General features: G+C 33.3%; 1 protein-coding gene across 1 annotated transcript; it reads left to right on the top strand.

Moving 5' to 3' along the window:
- Positions 1-6,601: 6,601 nt before the first annotated feature.
- Positions 6,602-22,789, top strand: LOC124353216 (40S ribosomal protein S27). Its single transcript, XM_046803114.1, has 4 exons — positions 6,602-6,709; positions 13,931-14,039; positions 20,392-20,502; positions 22,659-22,789. Exons 1-4 carry the CDS (start codon positions 6,704-6,706, stop codon positions 22,685-22,687), a joined length of 255 nt encoding a protein of 84 aa, XP_046659070.1. The 5' UTR covers positions 6,602-6,703; the 3' UTR covers positions 22,688-22,789.
- The last annotated feature ends 3,665 nt before the right edge of the window (positions 22,790-26,454 follow it).

Here is a 26,454-nt window from a genome sequence, read left to right as displayed (position 1 = left end):
ATTTCCATAAACCCATTACTTGTTGGTTTTGAAAAATAACTCGTCTTTTCCTATCCAGGATTGCTATTAGCTAAAGATCCAAAGACCTAGCTTTCAGAGGCCCGAAGGACTAATTCACGAGCACCAAAGAACTTAATTACGAGAGCAACACTGGTTTAAACCTTGTGCCAATAGTGTATTTCGTTTCCAAACTGTTGGTGAAGAGCAAAATCGATTTTGCCAAGTACGGTACAGTGTTTCTCATAACGCGAGACTTGCGTTAACAATACGCTCAGAACTTTTCTCATATTGTGAAAATCTTTAAATATTTTTCCTGTCATAACCAACAAATGCATTTTCAGAAGTAGGCTACCTTTTTCCAAAAACCTTGCAGGGACGCAATAAAAACAGCCTTTTGTGTTTATTTATTTATTTACATTCCCAATGTTCTTTACAAATATAATGATATTTGGTCTACCTGAAAGCCTTATGACAAATCCAAATGAAAAACGTGAGAGTGACAAGCGTAATATTGAGGCTATTTTGTCATCAGCTGACCCAAACAGCAATTCGAGCAGCTTGAGATTTTTTCGTGTGGGTAAAGGATCAGCTTCAAAGCCCAGACCTCTTAAGGTTATTATTGGTTGCGCAGAAAGAGTTAACAAGATTTTGAAAGCTTGCACTAAAGATGTCATTCGAGGACTAGGTCCAGACTTCTCAAACATAAGTTTGGCCAGAGACAAGACTAAACAGGAGTTGGCCCATCTGGATCACTTGAGGAAGGAACTATCACGCCGTTTGAAGGAAGGTGAAGTCAACTTGACCATAAGATACTTAACTGGTATTCCTAAGATTACGCAGTCAAAAAACGAGTTGCTTCCCACGGTAAACCCTATACACTTGCAGGACTGTATCAGAACGTAAATAGCATTCGCTCGAAAACTCACACTTTATCTGAAAATTTGCTTCAATGCGTCTATATAACCAATTCGAATATATAACCACTATCTTTATTGTTATTGTTCATTTTATAAACGATTAATAAAATACTTTTGCTGGTAAACCTGGTCTTATCTGGATAAATACACTTAGATTGTAAAATAATCACAGTCCTATATTTTTGATGTGTTAGGCAGATTTTTTAGATCGTTTTTATTTTTTTATTTTATTTTATTTTATTTATTGTATCAACGGTTACACCATTTCCATTCAATAACAAATTATAGACTCAAGAATACTTGACTACTACTTATTAATTATATTATATCAATGAGAATTTACCAAGATAGTCTAAATAAGTGACAGATACATTGATAAGAATATCAAAAAACGACTAAAATCCATAACAATAACGAGTAAATTAAATAGTAACAAAAAGCAACTAACAATTGGACATAAATTACGATCAGTTTTAGGAGAACTTTCCCACATTTGAATTTCTGTATGTGGAACTTTAAAGGCGCCACCAAGCACTTTATTCTGCTCCGAACTAATCCAATTAGTAAAGAAGTTCCACACAGGACCAAACAATTTCACTTAATTTTGTGACCCTATAAAGGCGCCACCTATCACTTCTCACCATATACACTGCTCAACCAATTTACTTATGTTGTTACACTAACAGAAAAAAGCATCAAATTTAACAATGTATAAATAAATAAGTTAGAAACAATAACAATAACAATAATAATAATAATAACAATAATAATGATATTTTAACAATAATAAATAGATAAAAATTCAATAATTTGATGTGTGTGATAAATTTAACAGTGATAAAAATAAATAAGTTAACAACAATATAAATAATTTAAACAATAACATAACATATGACAATATTTAATAATAACTATATAAGCAACAACAATGACCAATTAATCTACAAATCACAAACTTAGATGTGAACTGGACGCAATAAATAATGTTAATAAGTGCATGATATGGTAAACATATGATCAAGACTAATTGGTACACAATAACAAGTAAGAATAAATATTAGTAAGTAGTTTATAACTTAAAAAGTCTTCTTAATGCTGATTCAGAATCAAAGAAGAAATCATATCCCAGCCCCGAAGACAGTGCATTTCCTCTTCTTTGGAGTCTAGGCAGACAACTATGGTAGGCGTAGGATGTGGAGTACTGGTGACGAAAAAAAAAAACAAGTCTCGAGATCTGGTTGATCCAGGGATGCGGAAACTAATCCTTGAAAGAAGATCATCACAGTCAACCTGCCCGGTGAGAAGTTTACGCAGGAAGACAGCATCAGCAAGTTGTCTTCGCACAGAAAGGGACAACAGCCCAAGAGACTCCGCTATTGTGTCAACAGGTGCTGCCATATAATCATAGCCCAGCCTAACTCCTATTATCCGCAAAAAGCGTCTCTGGATCTTCTCTAATCGATCTGTATCATCAACTTGATAAGGGGCCCAAACAACACAGCAATATTCCAGGATGGAGCGGATAAGTGCAGTGTACAAGGACATCAAGGCTCTGGTGCTAAGGCCATTTCTAGAAGTGCGGATTATGAAGCCTAGTGTTCTAGAGGCTCTGTTGCAAATATGGTCAATGTGTTTGTCCGGCCGTAAATCAGCCGAGAAAATTACACCAAGGTCCTTTACCTGAGTTTTTCTTGGTAACACAGTACCACACAGCTTATACTCGATCATAACAGGGTCAGCTGAACGATGAAATGTAACAACTGCACACTTGCTTACATTCAACCTCATGCAATTCAGGGAGCACCACTTTTCAATCCTGTCGAGACCATCCTGAAGTTGTTGACAGTCATTTGGACCCGTAATTGCAGAGAAAACCTTGATGTCATCAGCAAATAATAAACACTTAAGACCAATTGCACTAACAATGTCGTTAATAAAGATGTTAAACATAAAGGGTCCGAGATGGGATCCCTGGGGTACACCTGATTTGGCCAGAAAGGGTTCAGATAATGCACCCGCAAACTTAACCACAAGTTTCCTGTTAATAAGGTAGGAGTTAAACCATTTCAACAAGGAGCCATCTATGCCATAGGTTCTGAGTTTATAAATCAAGTGATCATGGTTGACACTATCAAAGGCTTTAGCAAAATCAATGTATGCACTGTCAACCTGTAGTCCGTCACTAAATGCTGAGATGATGTAATCTTCGTATAGAATAAGGTTAGTTGAAGTGGACCTTCCAGGCAAAAAGCCATGTTGCTCCTTCGAAATTATACTCTTGAATGTAAAAGACAACTGGTCCAACACTAAGCTTTCGAATACCTTCCCAATAGCTGATTGGATTGCAATAGGACGGTAATTGCTTATGTTTTTAAGATCAGAGGACTTGTGGATAGGGACAATGAAGCTAGATTTCAACCTCTCCGGGAATATTCCCAGTTCAAGCAAACGGTTGAACAAGACTGTCAGCTGAGGAGCAAGCAAATCATGACAATATCTTAGAACACTAGATGGAATTTCATCAGGTCCAGGTCCTTTGTAAGGATCAAGAGACGCTAGCTTGGCGTTCACATCTTCTTGTCTGAGAACACAGGTAGAAATATGAAAAGGTGACTCAATGTTTAATGGCGAAGGTGGCAAATCAGAGGAAGAAAAGACAGAAGAAAAAAAGGCAGCAAACAGATTGCATACTGATTTAGGAGAAGATTCTTTTCTGCCTTCGTAAAAATATTCATCTACACTCTGAATATTTGTCTTCATGTTATTCACAAAAGCCCAGAAAGACTTAACGTTGGTGGGAATTGCAGAATTGATGTGGCCTATATAGTCAGAATAACACTTTCTACTGAGGGCTTTGCATTGATTTCTAACCTTGCAAAATTCATTATAATCATTGAGTCCAAGGCTACTTTTATAGATCTTATGAAGTATCTTCTTTTTAACCACAAGATGTCTCAGGTCAGCTGAAAACCAACAAGGAAACCTCCGTCTACCAATAGTCTTTAATGGGGTGGATTCAAGTACGACCCTGTGTATGCCATCAACATATTGGTCAAAGTACTCATTAGGATTGTCAATATCAAAATAGGTGGTTCCAATACTTATGCTAAGCCTCCTGAAGATATCAGTCAAGTTGCATCTACGGAAATCAGGGATGGTTATCTCACCGGCATGATTACAATCAGCTCTAAAATTGATAGTAGTACTAAGTGCCGGGTGGGCATTCTCAACTGGTAAAAGGGGATCAGGAGCTGGCACCATATGGAGGAAACGAGAACTAAAAACAAGATCAAGAAGTACTCCTCGGGCATTAGAGATTCTGTTGACCTGAGCCAAGTGGTGAGTAGAAGCAATATCGATAATAAATTGTGAAGCCCTAGTAGCCCCCACAAGCTTAGGATCCAGCCAGTTAGTTTCAGGGGAATTGAAATCTCCCACCAGAACAATGTCCTCATGGTCAAGCTCGGAAGCAATCACCTCATCTACCATGTCGGCATACTGAGCATAGGAATTGGCAGGCTGTTGCGGAGGTATATATACACCGCTGATTAGCAATCGAGAAGAGAGAGACGATTTGATGGAAATAAACAAAGTTTCAATACCCTGAGCTGAAGGGTGTATTTCGGTAGCTCTGATAGAGGACTCGACTGCAACAAGGACACCCCCTCCTGACGACTTGTCACTGGTGTTGGCCGAACGATCCTTACGGAAGATAGAATAGTTTGACAGACCCAATTCCTCATTTCCAATATCTTCATGAAGGTTGGTCTCAGTCAGTACTAATACATCATATACACAAGTTGCAATCGCTTCCCGTAGGACATGTAATTTAGAGCGCAATCCATTTACATTTTGGTAATAGATAGAGAGGTCATTGCGCTTAGTGTAATTTAGTTTTTTGGAGCCTCATTAACAATTTTGGGTACACCATTGCGGTACTTTATTGTGAGGTTGGGTTCACCAGCATCCACTCTGCTTTTGAGCTCCTCTCGTAGATTATTCAGGAACTGCCTTTCGGCAAGAGTTCTGTCACGGGAAATGCTGATATCGGACAACATCTGGTCTAGATCATCCTTGTTGAAATTCTTCATAAGTTCCGTGACATTGCCAACATTCTCGAAAATTATTTTGAGTGGTCTAGGTTTCTTAGAAGATGCACCTCCCAGGCGAGTAGTTCTGAAATGATGAGGGCCATTCGAATGGCAAAACTTCTTAATCAGAATAGTGGCCAAATCATTGTCATATTTGATTCTCAAGTCAGATTTCTTACTATCGCTTTCCGAAGCCCCGTACACAAGCACATTGTGAGCCCGACGGGTACGATCAGCTGTTTCCTCCAAGATAGCTTCAACAGTCACAGATTGCGACTTGATGGAACGCAAGGAATTTACCTCCTTTTCCATAGATTCCACCCGTTTCTCCACATCAAAGATACGTGGTTCAAGTGAAGAAATGGTAGCATTAATTGCAGAGATATCACTCTTTATGGATGTGATATCCGCAGGAACACCAGAAAGATTATCCAATCTTTTCAAGATCTCACCCATCTGAGAGATAAGCAGGGAAGTGGGGTGTTGGTCAGCAACAATGCAATCCGCACGACCACAGTTCCATTTTCGACGGCTGTCGTTAGCTAATTTATTATATTCGGACTCCGTGACATCAGTGCACATGGCATGAAACCATCGATCACATTTATGATCGCACTGTAAACCTTTCTCAGTATCAAGGACTGTTTTCATGCAAACAGTGCAAGTTTGCTTATTCGGAATAAAGGACATCTTGTATAGACCAATATATCCCACCTTATTATTTGAGGATATTTATACGTGTCAATATTATTCTACAGTTTATAATGAGTTGACGTTCAATTTGAAGCTACTCAGTCCACCTCAGAATTGAACACCTAGAAAATTGAATCTAGAAAATATGTAAGACAACATGCAGGCAACACGGTGATAAAGTAGCTTACATGCACAGTTCATACGAATTGCAAACTGTAGGCATCATGCATAAAAGACGTGCTGGGCTAATATACACTCTATATTTCACAGTCTATGACTATAAAAGAAGAAGACAATTTAAGCAACAATTTGTAATCGTCTGCTATCCTGCACATTCAATGTTAGTGAGATAGGTTGTTTTAATTTAATCAATAGTGAAATATTTAGCAAAGCATATTTAAAGATTATAATATTGTTGCACTCACTCGATTAAAATGAAGAGATAAATCCAACATTAGAGCACTTGAACACCAATGAAACTAAGAAGATCAGCTTAATTATTAGCACTAGCAAAATACGTTGGATTATTAAATGCCCCCCAAAATGCGAATCCAATAAATCAAAATCAGGGTTTTTATCTTCTACTTCTACCTTGGGAGCTATTCGAATATAAAATTGTTGTTTCAGTAACAGCAGTAACACTACAACTAGCATTATCATTTAAAATACAATTTTCAGAATTATCAGCAGTGGTGCTTTGCGAACACTGCAGTTAAATTCGTCGTCTAATACATTATTTTTAGGATACTGTGTACTCGTATATCGTGTACATACACGATATGTATTATACATATGTATTATATACATATACATTATATACATATACATATGTATTACACATATGTATTATATACATATACATTTGACACATGTATTCCTTTCGTACTGTCTCAATAACATTATGTGTTTTAAACATTTCAACACTAATATGTAGACAGCGTTACTTACATCCGTTTCTTTCCTTTCTAGTGGTGTTCTTTCACGTGTATTGTCCATATCAAAATGCCTGTAAGTTTATTATTTATAAGTAAATTATCTTGTTTTATTATATTATCATATCTAAGGCTTATATTTACTTGCATTCGCGCAAAAGGAGATGTAATTTTAAAGTTTTATTCAGCTATTATCTATCTTCTATTAATGTTTCCTTGCAGTAACATCTGAATTGCGTATTTGACCATGTACCATTATTGATACATTTTATTTTATTTTAACTCTGCATATGGTTTACTTGTGCAGCAATGAAATACATACCATACATTATTTTCTTGAGTTCTAGTGTTTAGATAATGTCTAATGCAAAATATTCAAGTCTCAGTACATCCATAACCTCAAACAGCGGCTTACGACCGATATAATTTAGGAATTTATATATCAATTGAGAAGTATTAATAGATTTAACATGTCAAAGTACAAGATTAATATTTACACATGATTGTCTGCTATTTTATTGAGTGGCAGGACTGTTTTTAGAATGATGCTATTGTGCAACTTTCCTGAAGCATTATGATCCAATGTTGTGAAATTTTTAATTCTATATTTTGAAGCAACCTTTATTCTGGTTCATTTTATTGTTACTTTATAGGCTTTAAGCATGTTTAAGCATCTATCAAAAATTTTTTAGCTCCTTAGCCTCTAAATTTTGTTCAAATTATTATTTGTAGGGTATGTATAATGTAATGTCTCATTTTTTAAACGAACTTAAGATCTGAAGGATTATTCTATATTAAAATTTATTTTACTTAGCATGTGATTTCAACTTATTAGTTATAGTAATTTTAATGTAAACAATAAACAACAATAAGTAAATAGTATTTTTAGACTTTGAATGATGTTGAGCTAGCATGCATACATTTCAAGTGGTTTGGTTCTTGATGTTGGCTCAGCAAAAATGTTACCTTTATGTTTAGAAGTGTTCTAATAGCCTATGTATGACAAGTAGTTTCTAGATCAACTTGTCTAAAAATTTTAGTTTACTTATACTTTGTATAAATTATACACATAGCCTATTTTTAAATGTTTTATGAAACTATTATATAAAGACGACGTGTAGATGGTTGAATGAGATACACACTTGATTAGGCCTTTGTATAATTTAAAAAAAATAATTTTATTGTCATAACATGTTAGGTTATGGAATTCTTTTGAAATAAAAACATAAAATATTTGTGGCACTGAAAAAGAAATTGGGCTTTAGAATTATAAAGATTAAATGTGTAACTATAATATTGATAAACTTGAAAATACAAATGTTTTAAAATTATGAGTACAGTGGATTCCCACTAATCCGAACTAATTGAAACTGAACCAGGGTTCGGTTTACTCAATTGTTGTTCGGTTTACTCAATTGTTAAGATTAGTGAAATGACAAGAAAATGTGGTTTTTAGCATGAGAATGGTTCTGTTTTGTTATAAAGTTATTTATTAATAAACCAGTTTTCTGACTATTGTACTGTATTTCATACAGAAGATATGTTGAAATGCGAATACTAAGCACAGTTAGTAAGTTACAGTAAATCGTAGTTCACTTTTGTAACACACATTGGACATGCATAACCGGTACGAAACAGTACTCCTCCTCCCTCGCCATGCCAAAAATACACACACTGACTCCTAGAACAGCTGAACATTGCACTGTAGTCTGCAAGGGTCAGCTGTTGTCTCAGGCCAATTATCGATTCCAATGTGATTATTTGTGGGTAATTCTAAGCAATATATGGGTCAACCTCGATTTTTCTCATATTACAATATAATGTTCCAATAGTCAATTAGAAAAGGAAATGACTAGAATTTCTTGCCGGAAAGCAGTTATAGGGAGCAGGCAACCGCCAGACGGTCATATATTGCTTAGAGTTACCTATTAGTGATCAGGGGCACTGACGTGATCTGGGCTTCAAATTTGGAACTACTCGAGTTAATTTTTTTTTCTAAAAGAGCAAGCAGCGCGAAGCGCTGCGCAGCGGGCAGGCATCGTGCGTGATCTTTTTTTTTTATTAAATATTTCTGATAAATTGTTATTACATATTACAATATAATGTAGGTAATGTATTTAAAACAATTTTAAACACATAATTACATGCTGGAAAGCAAAGTAAACCAATATAATCCGCCCAATACAAAATCTCCGTAAAAATCTGGTAAAGGAATCTGTGTCATTCCTTTGGCCTGAATCAATTCAGTATAGACGAAGATCACGCACGATGCTTGCCCGCTGCGCAGCGCTTCGCGCTGCTTGCTCTTTTAGAAAAAAAATTAACTCGAGTAGTTCCAAATTTGAAGCCCAGATCACGTCAGTGCCCCTGATCACTAAGAGGTAATTCTCGCGGTTGCCTGCTCCCTATAACTGCTTTCCAGCAAGAAATTCTAGTCATTTTCTTTTCTAATTGACTATTGGAACATTATATTGTAATATGAGTTGCCTGCTCCCTATAACTGCTTTCCGGCAAGAAATTCTAGTCATTTCCTTTTCTAATTGACTATTGGAACATTATATTGTAATATGAGAAAAATCGAGGTTGACCCATATATTGCTTAGAATTACCTATTTGTGTAATACAAGAGTGAGAGCTGATTGTTATGGTGAATAAGCGAAAGCGTACCACCGTTACTCTTAAAGACAAGCTAAGACGCTCTTCACACAGTCACTCAAGAATCGATAGAGTGTTAGGAGGAAGAAGATAACGACCAGATCCTATGTGATAAAGAAGAGTTGGTGCCACACGCAGACGGTGCAATAGTGCCTGACCTTGCACTACGAAATATACTGTTGTTAAATATTTAAAATATCAATAAAAAAGAATTTTGTGAAAAGGTTTCATTAAAAACTATAGTTAGAAAATTATATTTTAAATTTATTGTAAAAATGTACAAAAAAAACCAAGTCTCTCAATATAAAATTGAATAGTATGGTGATTTTTTTTTTTATTAAACAAGTTAATATTAATATCGGTTTATCTTCAAAAAACTAATTAGACCCTACTAACTTCATTGTTCATATGCGTGTCAGCCACGATGCATCAGCACTAAAGTCATATCAACCAGCATGGCCATTTGTTGGATAGTACCCTTGGGTCAAAAAGTATAGGTAACCTAGTTTGGACGTTGACCCTTAACTAACTAGTTGAGCTAAAATTACAGTAGTTAAATTAAAATTTAGTTTGTTTATTTCTGTGTCTACATATGAAGCACATTTTACAAACGTTAAAATTTAAGTTGGGTAGGGTCCAATAAGCGGATCCGGTTTTTTATATCGAAGAATATAATCATCGATACCTAATATTCGATATCTAATATTCGATACCTAATATTCGCATATCGAATCATAGACTATCAATCGATATAAAAGTAATAACAATCATATGTTATAAATTAAAATGTGAATTTAATGATGTAACAAATAACCTTTCCCATTACCTTCTTTTTTGCATCTGAAGACGACCATGTTAGCTCCTCTGACAGTTACATTTGTTACCTTTCCACAAATATCACATAATGGATTCTTAGGTACTAACCCAACATTCTGAAGCCTTAAAAAACATGTTTTATCGTCTTTTAAAGCAATTTCGTGAAGCTTCCTAAGATTGACAGCCATTTTTAATACACAATGTTACTTATGTGAAATTTAAAATATTACATCAATTGTATTATTTGAAAGTGTTTACAGCTGTTCATATAGATTATTTAAGTTAATTGTTAAAAATAATTAATCAGTATTGATTGATTATATCGATGGTTATGATTAAGTAATATCGTTTGCCAATTTCGATATAAAAAACCGGGTCCGCTTATTGGACCCTATCCTTTAAGTTATGTTGATTAAAAAAAATGATTCACTCTTTGCGCTAATCAACCAAACAACAATTTTGAACATTCATAAACCAGAAAAACGTGTAATCCTATATATACCAAAGTTTCATACAAGATATGTACAAGCGTGTACTTTATGTATTTAGAGTATGTTGTTTTTGAATTAGATGGATAAATGTTGTCAAATAGCCATTGTAACTTTTATTCTCAACTGGATTCGGTGAAGAAAATTTCGGCATAGTTAATTACATTTTTTTTATTTAAAACTGTAGTTTTTTATCTTAAGTCACTTAACCAATTATAGTTAGGCTATTGGTCCTAAAAAAATCTTTGAGAGTCATGACAAATTTAAGATATACAGATATACAGAGGCTATAAGGTTTACACATATTTGAATCAATAATTTATCTAAAACAATTTTTTGATCCGATACTAAAAACCAATAGATATACATATAATACTCGTTTTAATAGACATATCGATTAACACAATCTCGAATTTTACAACAAGAAAATATATTACAGAGGTGTGAAATATTCACGTAATTTACTAACAAAATTTATAATGGAAACAGATCAGTTAAAATTTAAAAAAGAAGTAAAGGATTATTTAACTAATTTGTCTCTATATTCTTTTGAGAAATATTTTAATACAAAACTCGATTAATTTATTTAAAGAAAAATTGAAGATGTTTCTTTTTTTTGTTTTTATTATTTATATTTTAAAATTAATATTAGTATTTTAGTTTTATTGTAGTGGCGCTATTCTTTGTACCTTGTACATATTACAGAATAAAGTAGTTGTCTAATTGACTTCACTTTAATAAAACAGATTTTGTAAATTTACCACTGCTAACATCTGCTCATTGCACATGTTGCAATCATCTGCACATGGACTGCCAGACCGACGAGGGCAGTGTTGTGATGATCGTGCGGGGTATACTCGCACCCATAACTGCTAAAAAAGAAGTGTAGTAAATTAATTATTTTAAAGTATATTTGACCATTTGCCATAAGCTTTATTTTCATATAAGCTTTAGGTCTCCTAAGTCATGTTTAGTAATGAATACTTGCAAATATTTTAATAACTAGTGACAAAATTGCAATATAGTAGTAAAATGCCAAATACTGGTACCTTTTCATTATTAAATACTCATATATTGGTTATTGTTTGCAAGTAATTTGCTTTAAACGTCTAGACGCAGAAGTAAAGAAGCTAAATTTAAATGTAACTCCTGAAATTTTAGCTTTATTAGTTAGTTTGTGAATAATGTTCAAACTCGGGTAGGTTATCTTTAATTTTTGATCTGAGAATAGACATGCGTTTTCCAATCAAAAAGTTTGTCAGCTGTGGTGCAGCACAGTGTCTAGTATAGTGTGTGTGCGTGCGTGCATGTGTGTGTGTGTATATAATTACATGTGATAATCTAATAGTATTATTGAAAATAAATATTTTGAACTCTTATAAACTGATTTTTTAAATGTGATATACTTTTCGTAGTTAGTTGTTCTTTTTTGCTATAGTCCCAATTTAGTGAGAGCTTGTCTCAGTAACATCACATTTTTCGGCTTGTTTATCAAAATGTGACAAATGCTATCACAGCTTAAACTCTGATAGCACATAATTAATTATTGGATAAATTATAAATGTTGGTTTAACCTCAATACCATTCACAATCAAAGGCAGTTGGAAATAAACAACAGGAGACGCGAGGCATGTGGTAAACAGCTGTCAGAATGATGTTTTTGACGTGACAACGTCTTAAATTAGGTTGCGGCTCGGAGTCACTCATGAAAAAAGTGTAACGCCCGGTAACGTTACGATGCCCGTCCAGTGGGTCCGCCGCACGGGATAAAGCAAATAACTGTGGGTCCGCCGCACGGGATAAAGCAGATAACTATGTTTATTCGTGAAAATGTGGAGTGCTTAGATTCGTCAGACTAAGTTAGATTTACAACAACTACAACAATAAAGGTAAATAATTGTACACTGATATTTCATTATCGTAAACTATGATTGATTGATTAATTGTTAGATTGACACAAAAGTTGAGAAACTGAGTTTATAGGTTATGTCATACTATTGACAAATGTTGATAGTGTTAAGTAAATTATTAGTTTAAATCACTCTGCAATCAATCGTAATTCAGTCGATTGAGAAGAAACAGCGCGTATTGCTAGTCAAACATTTAAAATAACAAATTATAACCTCTAACCTGTCATAACAGTGCGACCAAACAAACGAACTAAACCGACCAATCACCACACGCGGAGTTAGAATTTAACTGTGTTTATCAAGAATTTCAAATTCCAATTTTAGTAAATGTTTTATTCAACTTTACCCTTTACAATAACAAATTTTAATTAATTTCAAATTATGTACAATGTTTTAGTAAACAAAATATATTTCTATAGTTAAAATTTGTGCAATTCTTATTTTCATTCAATTCCTTGTTCCTATTGTGCAATTTAATAATATTCATATCAATAAATATTCTACCGAGAAAAAGACGTTGTCACGTAAAATCTTTGCCCGTAAAACCGACTTTACAGGCAACCATAATTTTTTTTTTTTTTTCACAGATGAAAATCTACAGTGCTTGAGCTCAGGCGTAGATGGGAACATAGAAGATGTAGTTCTGTATCTAACAAACAACATGACTACTGAATGAGTTTGAATACTGGCTACTAGAATACAGTAGTTTTTGGGTTTAGGCAATGGTGCTATATAGTACCTTGGTAGCGTTATCGAAATAATTTTTGGGCTCTGTATAGTGCCATACAACCAGAAAGGGTAAAGACCAATGATTACTAGGCTGCTCTCTCAAGGCCATTGATGGTACATACCTAATCTGGTGATTCTGTCATCATGTGGTTTTCAGTTGCTCGATATCTCAAGAATCAACTGGTCTATAGGCTTGAAATTTTGCATGAAGCATCATTTCTAAATGAGGGCAGCAGAAAACTTGGAGAGATTGTGCATGTTACTGCACAGGATTTGGCTTAACGTAGTAGGTGCTTTTACACTTGTGTAATGGGCAACTATGATGGCATGAAGAAAATCACAGAACAAACTGCTTTCAGTCATAATATTTTAACATGACATTGTAACACATGAAATCAGGTTACATTGTTGGTTTGGTTAGTTAGACTTTCGATACACTACGTTACATACATACGATACTTTTTTGGGTCTTTCTATACTTTAGTGTATAATGTATTTGTATGTGGACAAAATAAAGTTTGATTATAGTGACCATCGATGGTAGCGATCTCCCTGAGAGAGAGACTTCGTTAGTGGTCTGCCAAAAACATAGCTAGTTCTGTAGTTTTATTTAAAAAAATTATAATCTGTACTTAATAATCGACATTGTAAATGCATAATAGAGTTAGGTAGTACATATATCTGATATTTGTGTTTCAGCTAGCGAAAGACTTACTCCATCCCTCTCCAGCTGAGGAGAAGAGGAAACACAAGTTGAAGCGGCTGGTACAACATCCCAACTCCTACTTCATGGATGTCAAATGCCCAGGTGGGTTTCTATGTAGATTAAAGGTTTGATCAAGAGCGACCCAAATGTTCCAGTGTTAAAAATGGTAGCTTATTTAAAGTTAGCTTGAAGCCTAAGTGCACTCACAGGCTACTATTGTATAGTTTTGATGTAAGATGATTAAACCAATTTTTAATTAATCAAAGTTAAATAAAATTGGTTGTTTTACTGTGTAATAGTATTAAGTAAAAGAAAACTTAAGTTTTCATGAAATTTCAGGTATAAAACAGTGCTAATTATTATAACTTGATAACATTTGAAACAAAGATAATTAATATTGGAAAATAATAAATATTGGGTGGTTTTCTTTGATGTATGCAATACATACTTAAATGTCTAACTCTAACCCCATCATCCATTCTGTACGCATGTTGTATGAGTGGTGCTAACTCCCAAGGTTTATATAGTGCGGACATATACTTTTAATTTTTTACTGTCCTCATCATGTATCATTTGTGCTGAGAAATTTCACAGATTTATTTATTAAGATATATTACTTAAAATATGTATAATTTGTTTAAATCTTGGACTGTGTATTTTATAGTTAGTAACTGAGAAATGCAATTAATTGTATCGGCTGACTGCTTATTGTTTGCTGCTGTCTGCTATGTTGCACCACTTTTGTCTTAACCCTTCCCATGCCGTGGTCGTATATATTAGAATGGAGAAATGTCATATAAATACAATAATTTTGATGTCACTCTATTTTTAAATAATATAAATGTATTTTCCTTAGAATAAAAATAGAAAATTTAATATACATTGAATAACTTTTTGTGTGGAATGTAAATTTTAGGTATTATTTTTTGTGGATAAACTTTACATATCTTAATTTTTTGGATTGCAAATATGAATAACTATTTTATATAAAATAATCATTAGCAATTAAATATTATAGCTTTAACTTGTATGAATTAACTACATTTACATTTTGATAAAAAAAATTGCTTGGAATTTTCCGCACACTGAATAACAAGTCCTGCTTTAATCCCATATGTTTCATATACAAATAATTTCTGTTTTCTTGCTCTTGAGTGACAGGAACATCAAATTCACTTATTTTCAAAATAAATTGCTTATTGACGTCAAACTTGTCTGTTTTTGCATTGAGGAATTTTGCCAAAGGTTTCAATTGTTTTACTCCTACCTTGAGATAAGATTTTCATGCTGCTAGTTTTTAGAATACTTGTCAACTCTTTCCAATATCCCACACAATTCAAAGTGGTCTAAAAATTCTGAAACTTGTCTCAAGGTTTTTGTGTCTAAAGTCTTCAATCCGATTTACAATGGAGTCTTCAGATAGCTGCCTCAGTGATTCTGGTATTTCTTCATGACCTTTTACTAAAGCTTGTATAGTGTCTGCTGTTACAGGACATGTATTTTCTAATAAGGACATCGCTGCTGGCGTTTGTTTTCCCAAGCATTGTTCAAAATACTCACTTGTAGTTAGTTATACAGAAAAGTAGCTATACAATTTCTGTACGAAGCAAAGAAAACTACTGTAAAATTGCAGCATTCTGCAGTAGCCAAACCAATAAGATTTAGTGAATATGGCATGTATTCAGCAAGTGGAATTTGTTGCTTGATTCGGGTCTAAAGACAATGAGTAAGGTCTTGACTTGATAGAAATATTTTCATAACTTTATTCCCTGCAATTCTTGACATTGATTTCATAGTTCTGAAGACAGTCAACTGTAGCTTTTTCTACCCCATCAGGTTTATGTAAAATTCCAGGCAGAAGCTGAATGAGTCGTTTTACAGACTTTGCCTCTGTTTGAGGTATATATTGTAAAACAATAGCCAACCTGGTCGATTTGAAAACAAACAGGTGTCGAATCTAGTATGAGAGTTTAGTACTCGCTTCTTCTACTTCATGGACTTCTGTTTTAAACACACAATTCCCTTTAACTAGGTATATTATGTGCCTTTTGTAACCATATTTCCTAAAAAATATGGGCAAAGAAAGGTTCATATTCACTAATTAACTCGAGGCACATAAGATACAGACCATTTGAACCTAACTGCTAAAAATCATACAACGGAAACTATTTTTGAGATTATACTTTATCAATAACTTGCCGGGTAAACATAATTTTATCAACCTGCATTAATTGTTTTTGTCTAGTGATGTGTGTAAGAATATTTACGCCTATAATCATGAGGATGTTCATGATATCTGAGTAGTTCGTAGCTGTTTATTTAACCCTGCAACTGGCTTTAAGCGATTATCGACGCATTAACTACAGTTTAAAAATGGCACTAAGCTATTTTTGACGCATTAACTATGTCGTAATATGATCTCTCACAGCAAGCCTATTTTTACTTTGTTTGGAGTAAAACATACATAAATCTAAAGATAAAGATCCAAGGTTTCATATTATCTCATAAAACGTTCTATAATTACGTTAAATCTTTCATTATAAAATTCTAAACTTGGATGTTCACATTTCCGATTGCCATTTGTTTGCGTAATTTCCGAACACGCTAAAATTACCGTATGTTTGTCAAAATTCCCTATCGTGAGTTTACGTTCTACACGATCGTAAGTGTTGTCATTGAAAACATTGTATTCTTGGCTTTCAGAAACATCTTTTCAATTACCAGTAGGAAAATAAATGTTTATAAAATAAGCGTTTGAAAAACTCGTGTTTTGTAAAATCCCAAAATGCCTAATGCGTCGAAAATAGCATCATTAAATTTGATTATTTTTGTTACTTTATCGTTGTCTGGAAATAGTGAAAATCATATCAAAACAAAGAAGACGAATTGCTCTAAGCAACAGTATCGTCAATGAAGACTATGAACTAGTATTTTATTTTTGTTCTGTTGCACAATCACCGACTCAGCCAGTAGGTAAGAACAACGCATCGCTTGGTTGCCATGTTGATTTCTGTGTTGTTATTACGCCATCGCCGGTATTAGTTTATTGCTTGCTATTTATTGGGATATTTTAGATTTTTTGTTATTTAGTGTGTATAAATAAAAGTTTGTTTAGTGTTTTTTTTTAATTAATGAAGTGAAAAATGTAGAGGTTAGGTTAAGTTTTAGTGAATAGAGGTTGGATGTTTGTGAAACTGAAAGTAAGCCTATGTTCACGTAGGTTCAGTGTTTTATTATTATGTAGACAATTTATAGTTATTTCATAATGAGTGTTAATTTGAACATTAATGTATTTATTATAAAAGCATATTCATGTATTTTAGACAGTACATTTTTTTACTTTTTCTGAAGGTATTAGCGTTTTATTTCCATGACCATCGCTTGTTTTAATTTTTTAACAAAAAAATAATAGAGACAAAAATACATTGTTGTACATTTTTGTAAACTTCAATAAATGTACTATCATTATAAATAATTTCTAGATGAAAAGAAAATTGTTAGCTAAAAATGTTAGGAATTTATTTCACAATTTTGACTTTTGTAAAACTTTAAAAAAAGTTTGTTGCCATATAAAAATATCTTATACAATGTAAAATTCTATAAATATCATACTTTTCTCTTCTACATATATTTATCTCTTAGAAAAAAATATTTGTTCATCCAATAGATTCCAAAATGTCACAATGGTATACATAATAGTGCTATACAACAACAGGTTAAGTGTAAGAAAGGGCCATTCTGCCCTAACTTTGCCTGTAAAAATAAAGAATTTTTCATTTCATTTTTTCATTTATACAAACTTTTTTCAGATTTTGTAGTTTTTATATATATATATATATATATATATTTCAAAAGTACCAATAAACTTCTTTTACCTAAATATTTTTTTTGTAATTTTTAATTCAGATATATAAGCAAACTTTTGTATATTTTAGAATTATTCTAAAAAATTTCATATTACCTGAGAGGGTGCTATACATTTGAGAAAAATTTATTCTTTACTAAGATTTTTATGTTAATCAGTGAAAAAATAAAAATACACTGAAATGATTCAATATTTAATATTTTTTGGGGAAACTACATTTATTTATAAAGATATTGATGTTTTTAAAATGTTTGTATCTTAAAAAATAGATGAACAGTGATTAAAATACAAAACCCTTACAAAATCATCAAAAAGTGCCTGCCATTTTGGGAAAAATGATGGCCAGTTCCAGGGTTAATTAGCTTCTTCTGCTCATTAAAAGGGTAGAAAAATGTGTTAATGCATTTCTGGTTTAACCCTTTGAACCCCAGGCGACAAAATATCGTCGCCGAGAAAATATGCGAAGATCCCCGCGGCGACGATGTATCGTCGCTAATGAAGATGCGAGAATCCCCAGGCGACGTAATATCGTCGCCATGGTATATGCGTTTAATACATATTTATTTGAAACCGTAAAATACTTATTTTATGAGTATTTTAGTAAAATACAAATTTTCTGTTAGTAATATAGTGTATTTAAAATAACATCTATGCTTAAAAAATATATTACTCTTTGTTGCTACAGCTGTATTTGTTTACAAAGCGGTCTAATGTTACGTATATTGTCTTTGTGCGTGTGAATTGAGTTAAATGTTGTAATTGAGGACTGTTTTTAGTCATTTTTTCTTTAGTTTTAATCTTATAGTAATAATCAGTTCTGTGAACAATGAGTGACAATATTGTAAATCATTCGAGTGAATTGGACAGACAACTGGATATTGACCTATCAGATGATGATTGGTCTGACGTCTCATCAATTTTCAGTGATGACACTGATGTTGATCACCCTACCTATAGGCCAACTATCTCGGACTCAGATGACGAAGAAATGCCATTTAGTCAGCTATCTACTTCTCGCGGTAACGCCACCGCTAAGCCTACTCCGGACAATGACCACCCGGCCTCAGTGAGATCGCGGTTGCAAAATCTTTATCTTTAGAGATGTCAATATAATTGTTTTTGTACATACATAAAACTAAATATAGAAAAATAAAATGTGGGTGCCCATGGTAAAAATGTTTCTTATTTTTGAATTAAAAAATCTTAAAATCTATTTTTTACCTAAAAATCTATAAACATATATTTTAATGTTGTTAAACAATTTTTTATACTTCAGACTAAACTTTTTCTGTGTATACAATTTCATTCTGGACATTTTGGTGTGTAATACATGACAATAGCATAAAAAATAACAAAAATATTAATTTTTTACGAACAGTATGCAATACAGCTGTTTCTGCTCCGGGGAATCTCTGTAGTTCTTAGGTTAAATGGTTTTGGTACGTTTTTCCCACTATCAATATTTTGGTCTGGGGTTCAAAGGGTTAAATAAACAAGCATTGAATACAAAATACATCCCCAGTTGTCTGTGAGAATAATAACGAATATTCCCCCTAAAACTGTATATTCCGTATGAAGAGTGTTCTTAAACATATTTTGAGGCAATGTTCTTTTTCATCATTATAAAGTTGGCAGAGATTTCGAAAAGTGTACCATTATGTGTTGTTTTGCATATTGTTTAATAACATTTCAAGTAGCAGGATCACCAATAGAAATGAATTACATAAGGTTTCTTCAGCCTGTGATTGTAAACTAGTTCCAAGTGGCTGATTCTCACTCTTTCAGCAGCATATTCAACACCTACTCATGGTGGTATACTAAAATACAGACCAAAATTACACAAAATGAGATGGGTAAGTGGTGATATTTGTTTGATGAGCGAACGTAACAACAACAAATACTTACATAACTCAACAACAGAGAGCAGTGATGACAAACTACACTGACAGTGTGGCCTAAGCCACCAACCTTAATTTCTCATCCACAGGCCGTAACTACCCACCCTTCGAAAATTGGTTATCTGGGTAATTCAAGCATAATTAGGGTAGGGTAATTCTCCACTGCACATTGTTTTTGAAAGTACTGACCTGTTCTTTTCTAGAATTCTTTGAAAAAAACTACTGTTAATAGAGTAAAAGTGGGATCAAAATCCATGTCACCCACTTCTCTTTCACTAAGAAAGTCGTTTCAACAATAATTTGTTGGATTGTGTTTTTACTCAGCAGTGAACAACCCATCTCACACTGGTAGAAAAAAGTTGAAATTAATAGTAATAGCACAACTAGGCCCTGAGAGTAATAAAACTAAAAATAAACAGATACCACACCACCACTATGTGTAGGTGTTTCTGACAGGTTTGTCAGGATTATTAGTTTTACCAACTTAAATATCGGTAGTCGTATTTACTTTATAACAAAACCAAAATAGTTAAAATAAACTTTAAAGCTTGTAGATAATGTTATAATTCCTTCATAAACAGCTGATCAATGAGAATGCCCCAGTGGTCTGATCGACTTGACAATGGCGTCTGAACGGTCAGTTGGTTTTTCTTTTAAGTTTTTTTAATTGTTTTTGTGATGTTGATTACAGGATGCTACAAAATCACGACAGTGTTTAGTCATGCACAGAGTGTAGTTGTTTGTGCTGGATGCTCCACAATTCTGTGCCAGCCTACAGGCGGAAGGGCGAGATTAACTGAAGGTAAGATGTAATCTCCACGTTAAATGCTTCTATCTCATGATACAAGGGCTATTCAGAAAGTAGATTACGTTTTGTTCTGTAGCCGCTAGGGGCTGGACTATTGCAGTCATTTTGATGTCAGGGTGTTTCTCTGTTGCTCAGTGGCCAACCATTCGTCCTAGTGAGAGGTTACTGTCACTCCTTGTTGCACAGCAGCAGTTTAAAATGTGTGACGCAATTGAAAATCCCATGAGTTGTGATGTGCGGTCGGTAATACGGTTTTTGTGGGCTAAGCACAATAAATCAATTGAGATTTATCACTAACTATGTGTATGTGTAGTTGTTGGAACTATGTGATTACTGAAGGTGTAGTGCATTAGGTTTAAAGATGGCCGAACTAATGTGCATGATGACGAACGAAGTGGTTGGCCAAGCATTGTGACCGATGAAATTGTCTCTAAAATCGATGAGAAGATTAAAGAAAACTGCAGATTCTCAATAACAGGAAACTCACTTAGTTTTCCTCAAATTTCATGGCATTTGTTACACAAATTGTTACGTAGTAGTTTGTTTACCATAATTTTTGCGCAAGATGCGTACCAAAAATCTTTTAGAGAAACCCATCCAAATCAGCAAATGGTTGCTTCATTGACATTTTAGAAGGAAATGAGACTTGTGTCAAACACTTGATTTGCGATACCAAATTAGTCTATGGTGGGGGCACATACTCTCCAAAAAAAATATAGTTTAGTGACTATGTTGAAAAATAATATTTTAGTGTCACTTTCAAATTTATACAATATAATTTTTTCTTGTACTTTGTTTTTTGTTATACCAAAACATCCACTTTCGGGATAGCCCTTATATGTTGTGTACAATAGCCTCCAGTACATTACTAGGGTTTTTATTTCTGACAGAATATTCTAAGCAAAACTCGATCTTGGCTTTTTATGATTTGGTTTTAATAAAGAAAAATCATTAATTAGTGTGCTAGGTAAATCTTTTTAGGGCAATTTTGTTAATATGAGAATAATTTAAGTACAAAACATGGATTTTCATTTCTGAGAGTGGTTTGACTAAGTAAAACATTTGTTTGATTGACTGTGTTTAATTACCATTATTTCATACAGAATAATTTATCCCCACATACGCATCAGCATAATATGTATGAGGAAAAGAGTTTGTCAGTCTGCACTTAAGTAATTAGATTCAAAAAATTACAAGAACGTTAAATAAAATTATATTCTATTAATAAAAAGTAAAATATGGTTGTCTCAATAAATTGTTTGGTTTTTTAGATATTGTGTAATTACGGGAGTGTGGTTAAATAATTGGATTGTCCAGTGGAATTACTTCAATGTTCATCAATTGATTTTTATTTTTATTAATGATGTCATGCAGGCCTATTATGTGTAAGCTAAATAGTAGAGTTATGATCAGATGATAAAACATTTTTTATATCGCTGTGCTGATTTACAAGTATCAAAATGCTTTAACAGAATCCTCACAGTTTGATTTAGATCCAACTAATTCCCATTTGAATTAAATTAAAACTGAAAATATCAGTTTTAAGTTGAGATCCCCATCTGAACATAAATTTAAATAAAGGTTTTTAAGAATGAAGAAAATGTTTATGGCATTTGTGTGAATAACTAATACATTGAGTTTCTCTATTGATAAAAATTGATTGACAATAGTGATAAAAATACAATTAGACAACTCATTGGCATGCTAATTTTGCATAGTGTTTTATCACATATGAATTCCTATTTTAAGCCTATTAATAGGTTAGGAACCTATTATTGACTGAGGCATTGTCAGCTGTTTCTAACCTTCAATAGCTTAGGAAACACTCATTTTTGATTCGTTTTTTGTGATTAAAAATTGGTACAGATTACTCCCCATTGTTTGCACCCACATTTAATTCCTGTGCTAGAATTATTTATTTGTGTGGTTTCTACATTCAAATAAGTTTATCCTCTTAAGAGTCTTAATTTTTTTGTATTGATTTTCATGTATAAATACATTTATAAAGCTTTTTTTCTCTTGTACATTGTTAAGTTGCTATTCTTATTATTATACATTAAGTAATGATATTGTGTAAATGTCAGCTTTTCTGAAATGAATTTAATTCTTCTTAGAAGTATGTTGTTTACTAATTGATTACTTTTTTCCAGGTTGTTCATTTAGGAGAAAACAGCATTAGGATATTCCCTCGAGGTTAAACTTTTCAGCAATGAAGAACTATTGCAACCATTATTTGTTGATTTTTTTAATATAATGGAATAAAAGTCTAATCCAGAGGCTATACAGTTGTTTTCTGATCAAACCCTCTTTACTTTCCTATGCTAAGTTCATATAAAAACAGTATTTTTACTTATTGTAGTTTTAAACTTAAATTTCATTTCCATAGAAGGGTACTCCTTATCAAAGTTATTTAATTGTGGTATTCAATAACACATCAAAGTATTGTGTTGTACACTAAACTCATCCACTCAATTTCCCACACATTTGAATGGGGTCAATTTCCAGGAGTTGAAAACTGCTTTGATTGTTACTCCCAAATGTGCAGGTCCGCTCATGAACTCGTTAACTGTGTGAAAAGTGTATATATGGAAAATTATTTTGGGGGGGCTGCCACACTGCGGGGAGTAAAATGTTCTCAGAAGAGGCTCGGAGATTCTCCTTAAGTCTTTATTTCAGCTATTCAATGCAAATGTACAATAATAGGCCAGGTCAAATAATACACAAATAAATTAAAAGTCCATTGGAGCAAATCAGGCAAAACAAGAGTCCATGCACAATTTTCATGTTTTGTTACTACAAAATGAAGAACAATTTACATAAATTTTGCAGTGAAGGTGCTGATAAACTACAGCCAATAGTAATACATTCATGACATTTTTTTAAATTGTATGTATATATGTACGTATGTTTGTACATACTAATGCTGAATCTGCGTCCAGCTTCATTTTGAGGTTTTACGTGATGACTACCGATGAAGCACAAAAGACCAGTCAGATAGTTAATCTTTCTTATGAATGTTGAGTTGGGCTACATTTCATCTTCTGCTTAGTACAGCATCTGAAATCTAGAGTCAAGGTCAGTCTGAAGGATACAAAATGTTGGCGACATAGATACTCAAACTGAATCCTTACCATTTGGCATCAGAGGCACCTAGACAAAAAAAAATCAAATCTAGATGATGAGGTGTTCTCATTGTCCCGTTAGGTGATCATTACATTTCAACGCTGCTCTGAGCGGAAGGTGAAATGGAGCTGAACTCTGCATTCATAGCTACCACAGCTACCTTATGTGTAGAATACTCGGTTGCTCCACCGTGATTTGGAATTATAGTGCACTCAATTGAATGGTCTTTCATGTTTCATTCATCAGAATTATTTTTGGTAAAATAGGCGAGAGCATGTTTTTTAAGTTACAAATATTTCCACTACAGCATCTATATTTTTGTGCTATGGTTATTTTTCCAAATTAGTGGTAATTCAGGAGTCATTGTAGATCTGCAAACAACACATGGAGGATATATTACCAGGCAGATCGGCATGATCAAGGTTTGCCACCAAGAGTGAATAGCTCTTTGCTGCAGAAGTCTTATATACCTCGGACCCAAGTTTTACAATAGTTACCTGTTTACATTAAAAATTCACCCACAATGAAAACCTTAAATACTAATCAATTGGAACAATTATTTGTTGTATTAAACTAGTTTACTAACTACATTTTTCTTAAAAAATAACCAAAACAAGTAAGATAATATATTCCTCTAAAGAATAATTAAAAAAATAAAGATATAAACAAATTTACTTTGCGTAAATTACTTTTGCCTCAAGAGGGACATGATCAAATAGTTACAGCAATAATATTACGTGATAGCATATATTTTCATATTGGATTTATGTGTGTTTGTCTAGGTTAACAGGAGACAACAGTAAAAATCCAAATTGAAAATATAAAATACTGGTGACTCCCACACAAAAACGGAAGAATTTATCTTCTCTTGTGTGTGTATTTGTTCTCTCAGCAATTCTGCAACAGCTTATATTTCTGTTTAGTTTTATATAACAATAGTTTTCAAGAATAGAAAAATACATCCTAATTAATTAACACTTTATTTGATAAAAAAACTAGGTATAGAAGTATAATAGTATTGTTGTTTTGTTACAATTAATTGATTGTGAAGAGAGAATAAACATTTCATTTCAACGAAGGACTACGAAGAAGTGTTCGCACACCCCAGACTCCCTCAAAATGAAATTTTTTAATCTGCTCTTGATTAAATTGATTATTGTTGCACATGGGTGTAGTTGCTACAGCGTTATTTGCAAACTGGAACCTCTGCGGAAATCCTGTCCTGTTGGGAGCCTTGTGGCTAAAATAGTGGGGCTACCAGTACATCGTGTAACAGCCACTCCTCAGCATGATATAATCTGTTGAATAAAGATTAACTGATCAGGCTTTGCACAGCAAACTTATTTATGTTTTGAAAGCCTTCAAATGTGCGAACATTTATAGTATATATGTAGAAATAGTTTCTACTTTATTCTCATATAATTTCCCTTTATAGGCTTATGTTATTTGTATGTAAGGCCTTGTCCGCTCTTAATTTATTTAGAACATTCTCGGGTTCGTTGGTCAGATGCGATGATTGACCCTAGCCCAGGATATTTAGGTATTCATAATAAATTAAAACTCCCTTGGTTGACCAAATTAAAAAAAAAATTTAATTTGATGAACAATTTGGAATTTACTTTATTTATAATAAATTTAACACAAATTTAAAAGTTGTAATTTAGAGCGGGATGGAGAGCAAACAATGCATTTCATCTCCCATTCCTGGGGCATTCCCTTCAGAGTAACATGACACAGCTACTGTCTCAGCACATTTCTATGTTTTTACTGCGACTTAACTTCACAACTGCTCTACATGTGGTAAGTTTTCATGCCTACTGGTGACAGACCCGGACTTACAATTCATATGTTGTATTCAACATTAGCTGGCATGTCAAAGCTTTTTGGAGAAAAGAAACTCATACTTTTCGAGAAACATTTAGGAGGTATGGACTTAGACCCGAAGGATTACGTTTTGGGAATCATGTCTCAGCTACAACAGGAATTTTAAATGTGCTTGGAAGTCTTTGGCCGTGCAGCAGAAGACATTCAGATGTTTCAAAGCCCTTTTAAGTGTTACATTGACAAAGTGCTTGCAGAAATGCAACTTGAAGTTATCGATTGAGCTAACCACTTAAGACCGAGTGAGTCAACGGCTTTAATGACAAGACCAAGTGAGTCATCGGCTTTAGTGACAAGACCAAGTGAGTCATCGGCTTTAGTGAGTGACTCACTTTAGACTGATTTCCAGGAATCCTAAAAAGAAGGTAACCTACTTACATTCTATAGATCTCCCCCAGAAAAATACTTAAAATAAAATAAACAATGCTCAAGCTATATTTTCTCCTTTTGGATCTACCTACAATAATTGTGAGCAGACTTAGATCTTCCTTGTTAGATGAACATTTGAAATCAATCCTAATGATTAGAACAAGTTCGACCCTAAATGGGCTGAAATTTTAAGTGGAAAACAAGTGCAATCTTGTCACAAAAAAAACTATTGTTCTTTTTAAGCTATACACTTGTAAACTTATGAATTGTCAGTTTTCCTTAAAATTTAAGAGACTACATTATGTAGTAAATTGAAAAGGTTTTGTATCATACTGTGTTTTCATTAGGCCGACTTGAAAACTCCTTTTACAGAACAAATATTACTTTATAGTAATTTGTCTGGACTCAAGTCTTTTTCTAGAATCATGGAAAGAATTTTAGTTCGCCAACAAAATAGGCTCATATAAATCAATACAGAATCTTAAAAACAAAGCAAGAAAATCTCAATAACCAACACTGAGCTAATTAAAAAAAACTGTGTGGGGGGACTAGACTTTCTACCCTCAATAATTG

The sequence above is a fragment of the Homalodisca vitripennis genome, chromosome 1, assembly GCF_021130785.1.
Source record: "Homalodisca vitripennis isolate AUS2020 chromosome 1, UT_GWSS_2.1, whole genome shotgun sequence".
Lineage (NCBI taxonomy): Eukaryota > Metazoa > Arthropoda > Insecta > Hemiptera > Cicadellidae > Homalodisca > Homalodisca vitripennis.
This window is presented reverse-complemented; position numbering and strand designations above follow the sequence as displayed.

Excerpts from the sequence above, each read along its gene's own strand:
- LOC124353216 (XM_046803114.1), top strand. Across the intron at positions 14,040-20,391 it reads CATGGATGTCAAATGCCCAG|GATGCTACAAAATCACGACA; the intron begins GTGGGTTTCTAT and ends TGTTGATTACAG. Across the intron at positions 20,503-22,658 it reads AAGGGCGAGATTAACTGAAG|GTTGTTCATTTAGGAGAAAA; the intron begins GTAAGATGTAAT and ends ACTTTTTTCCAG.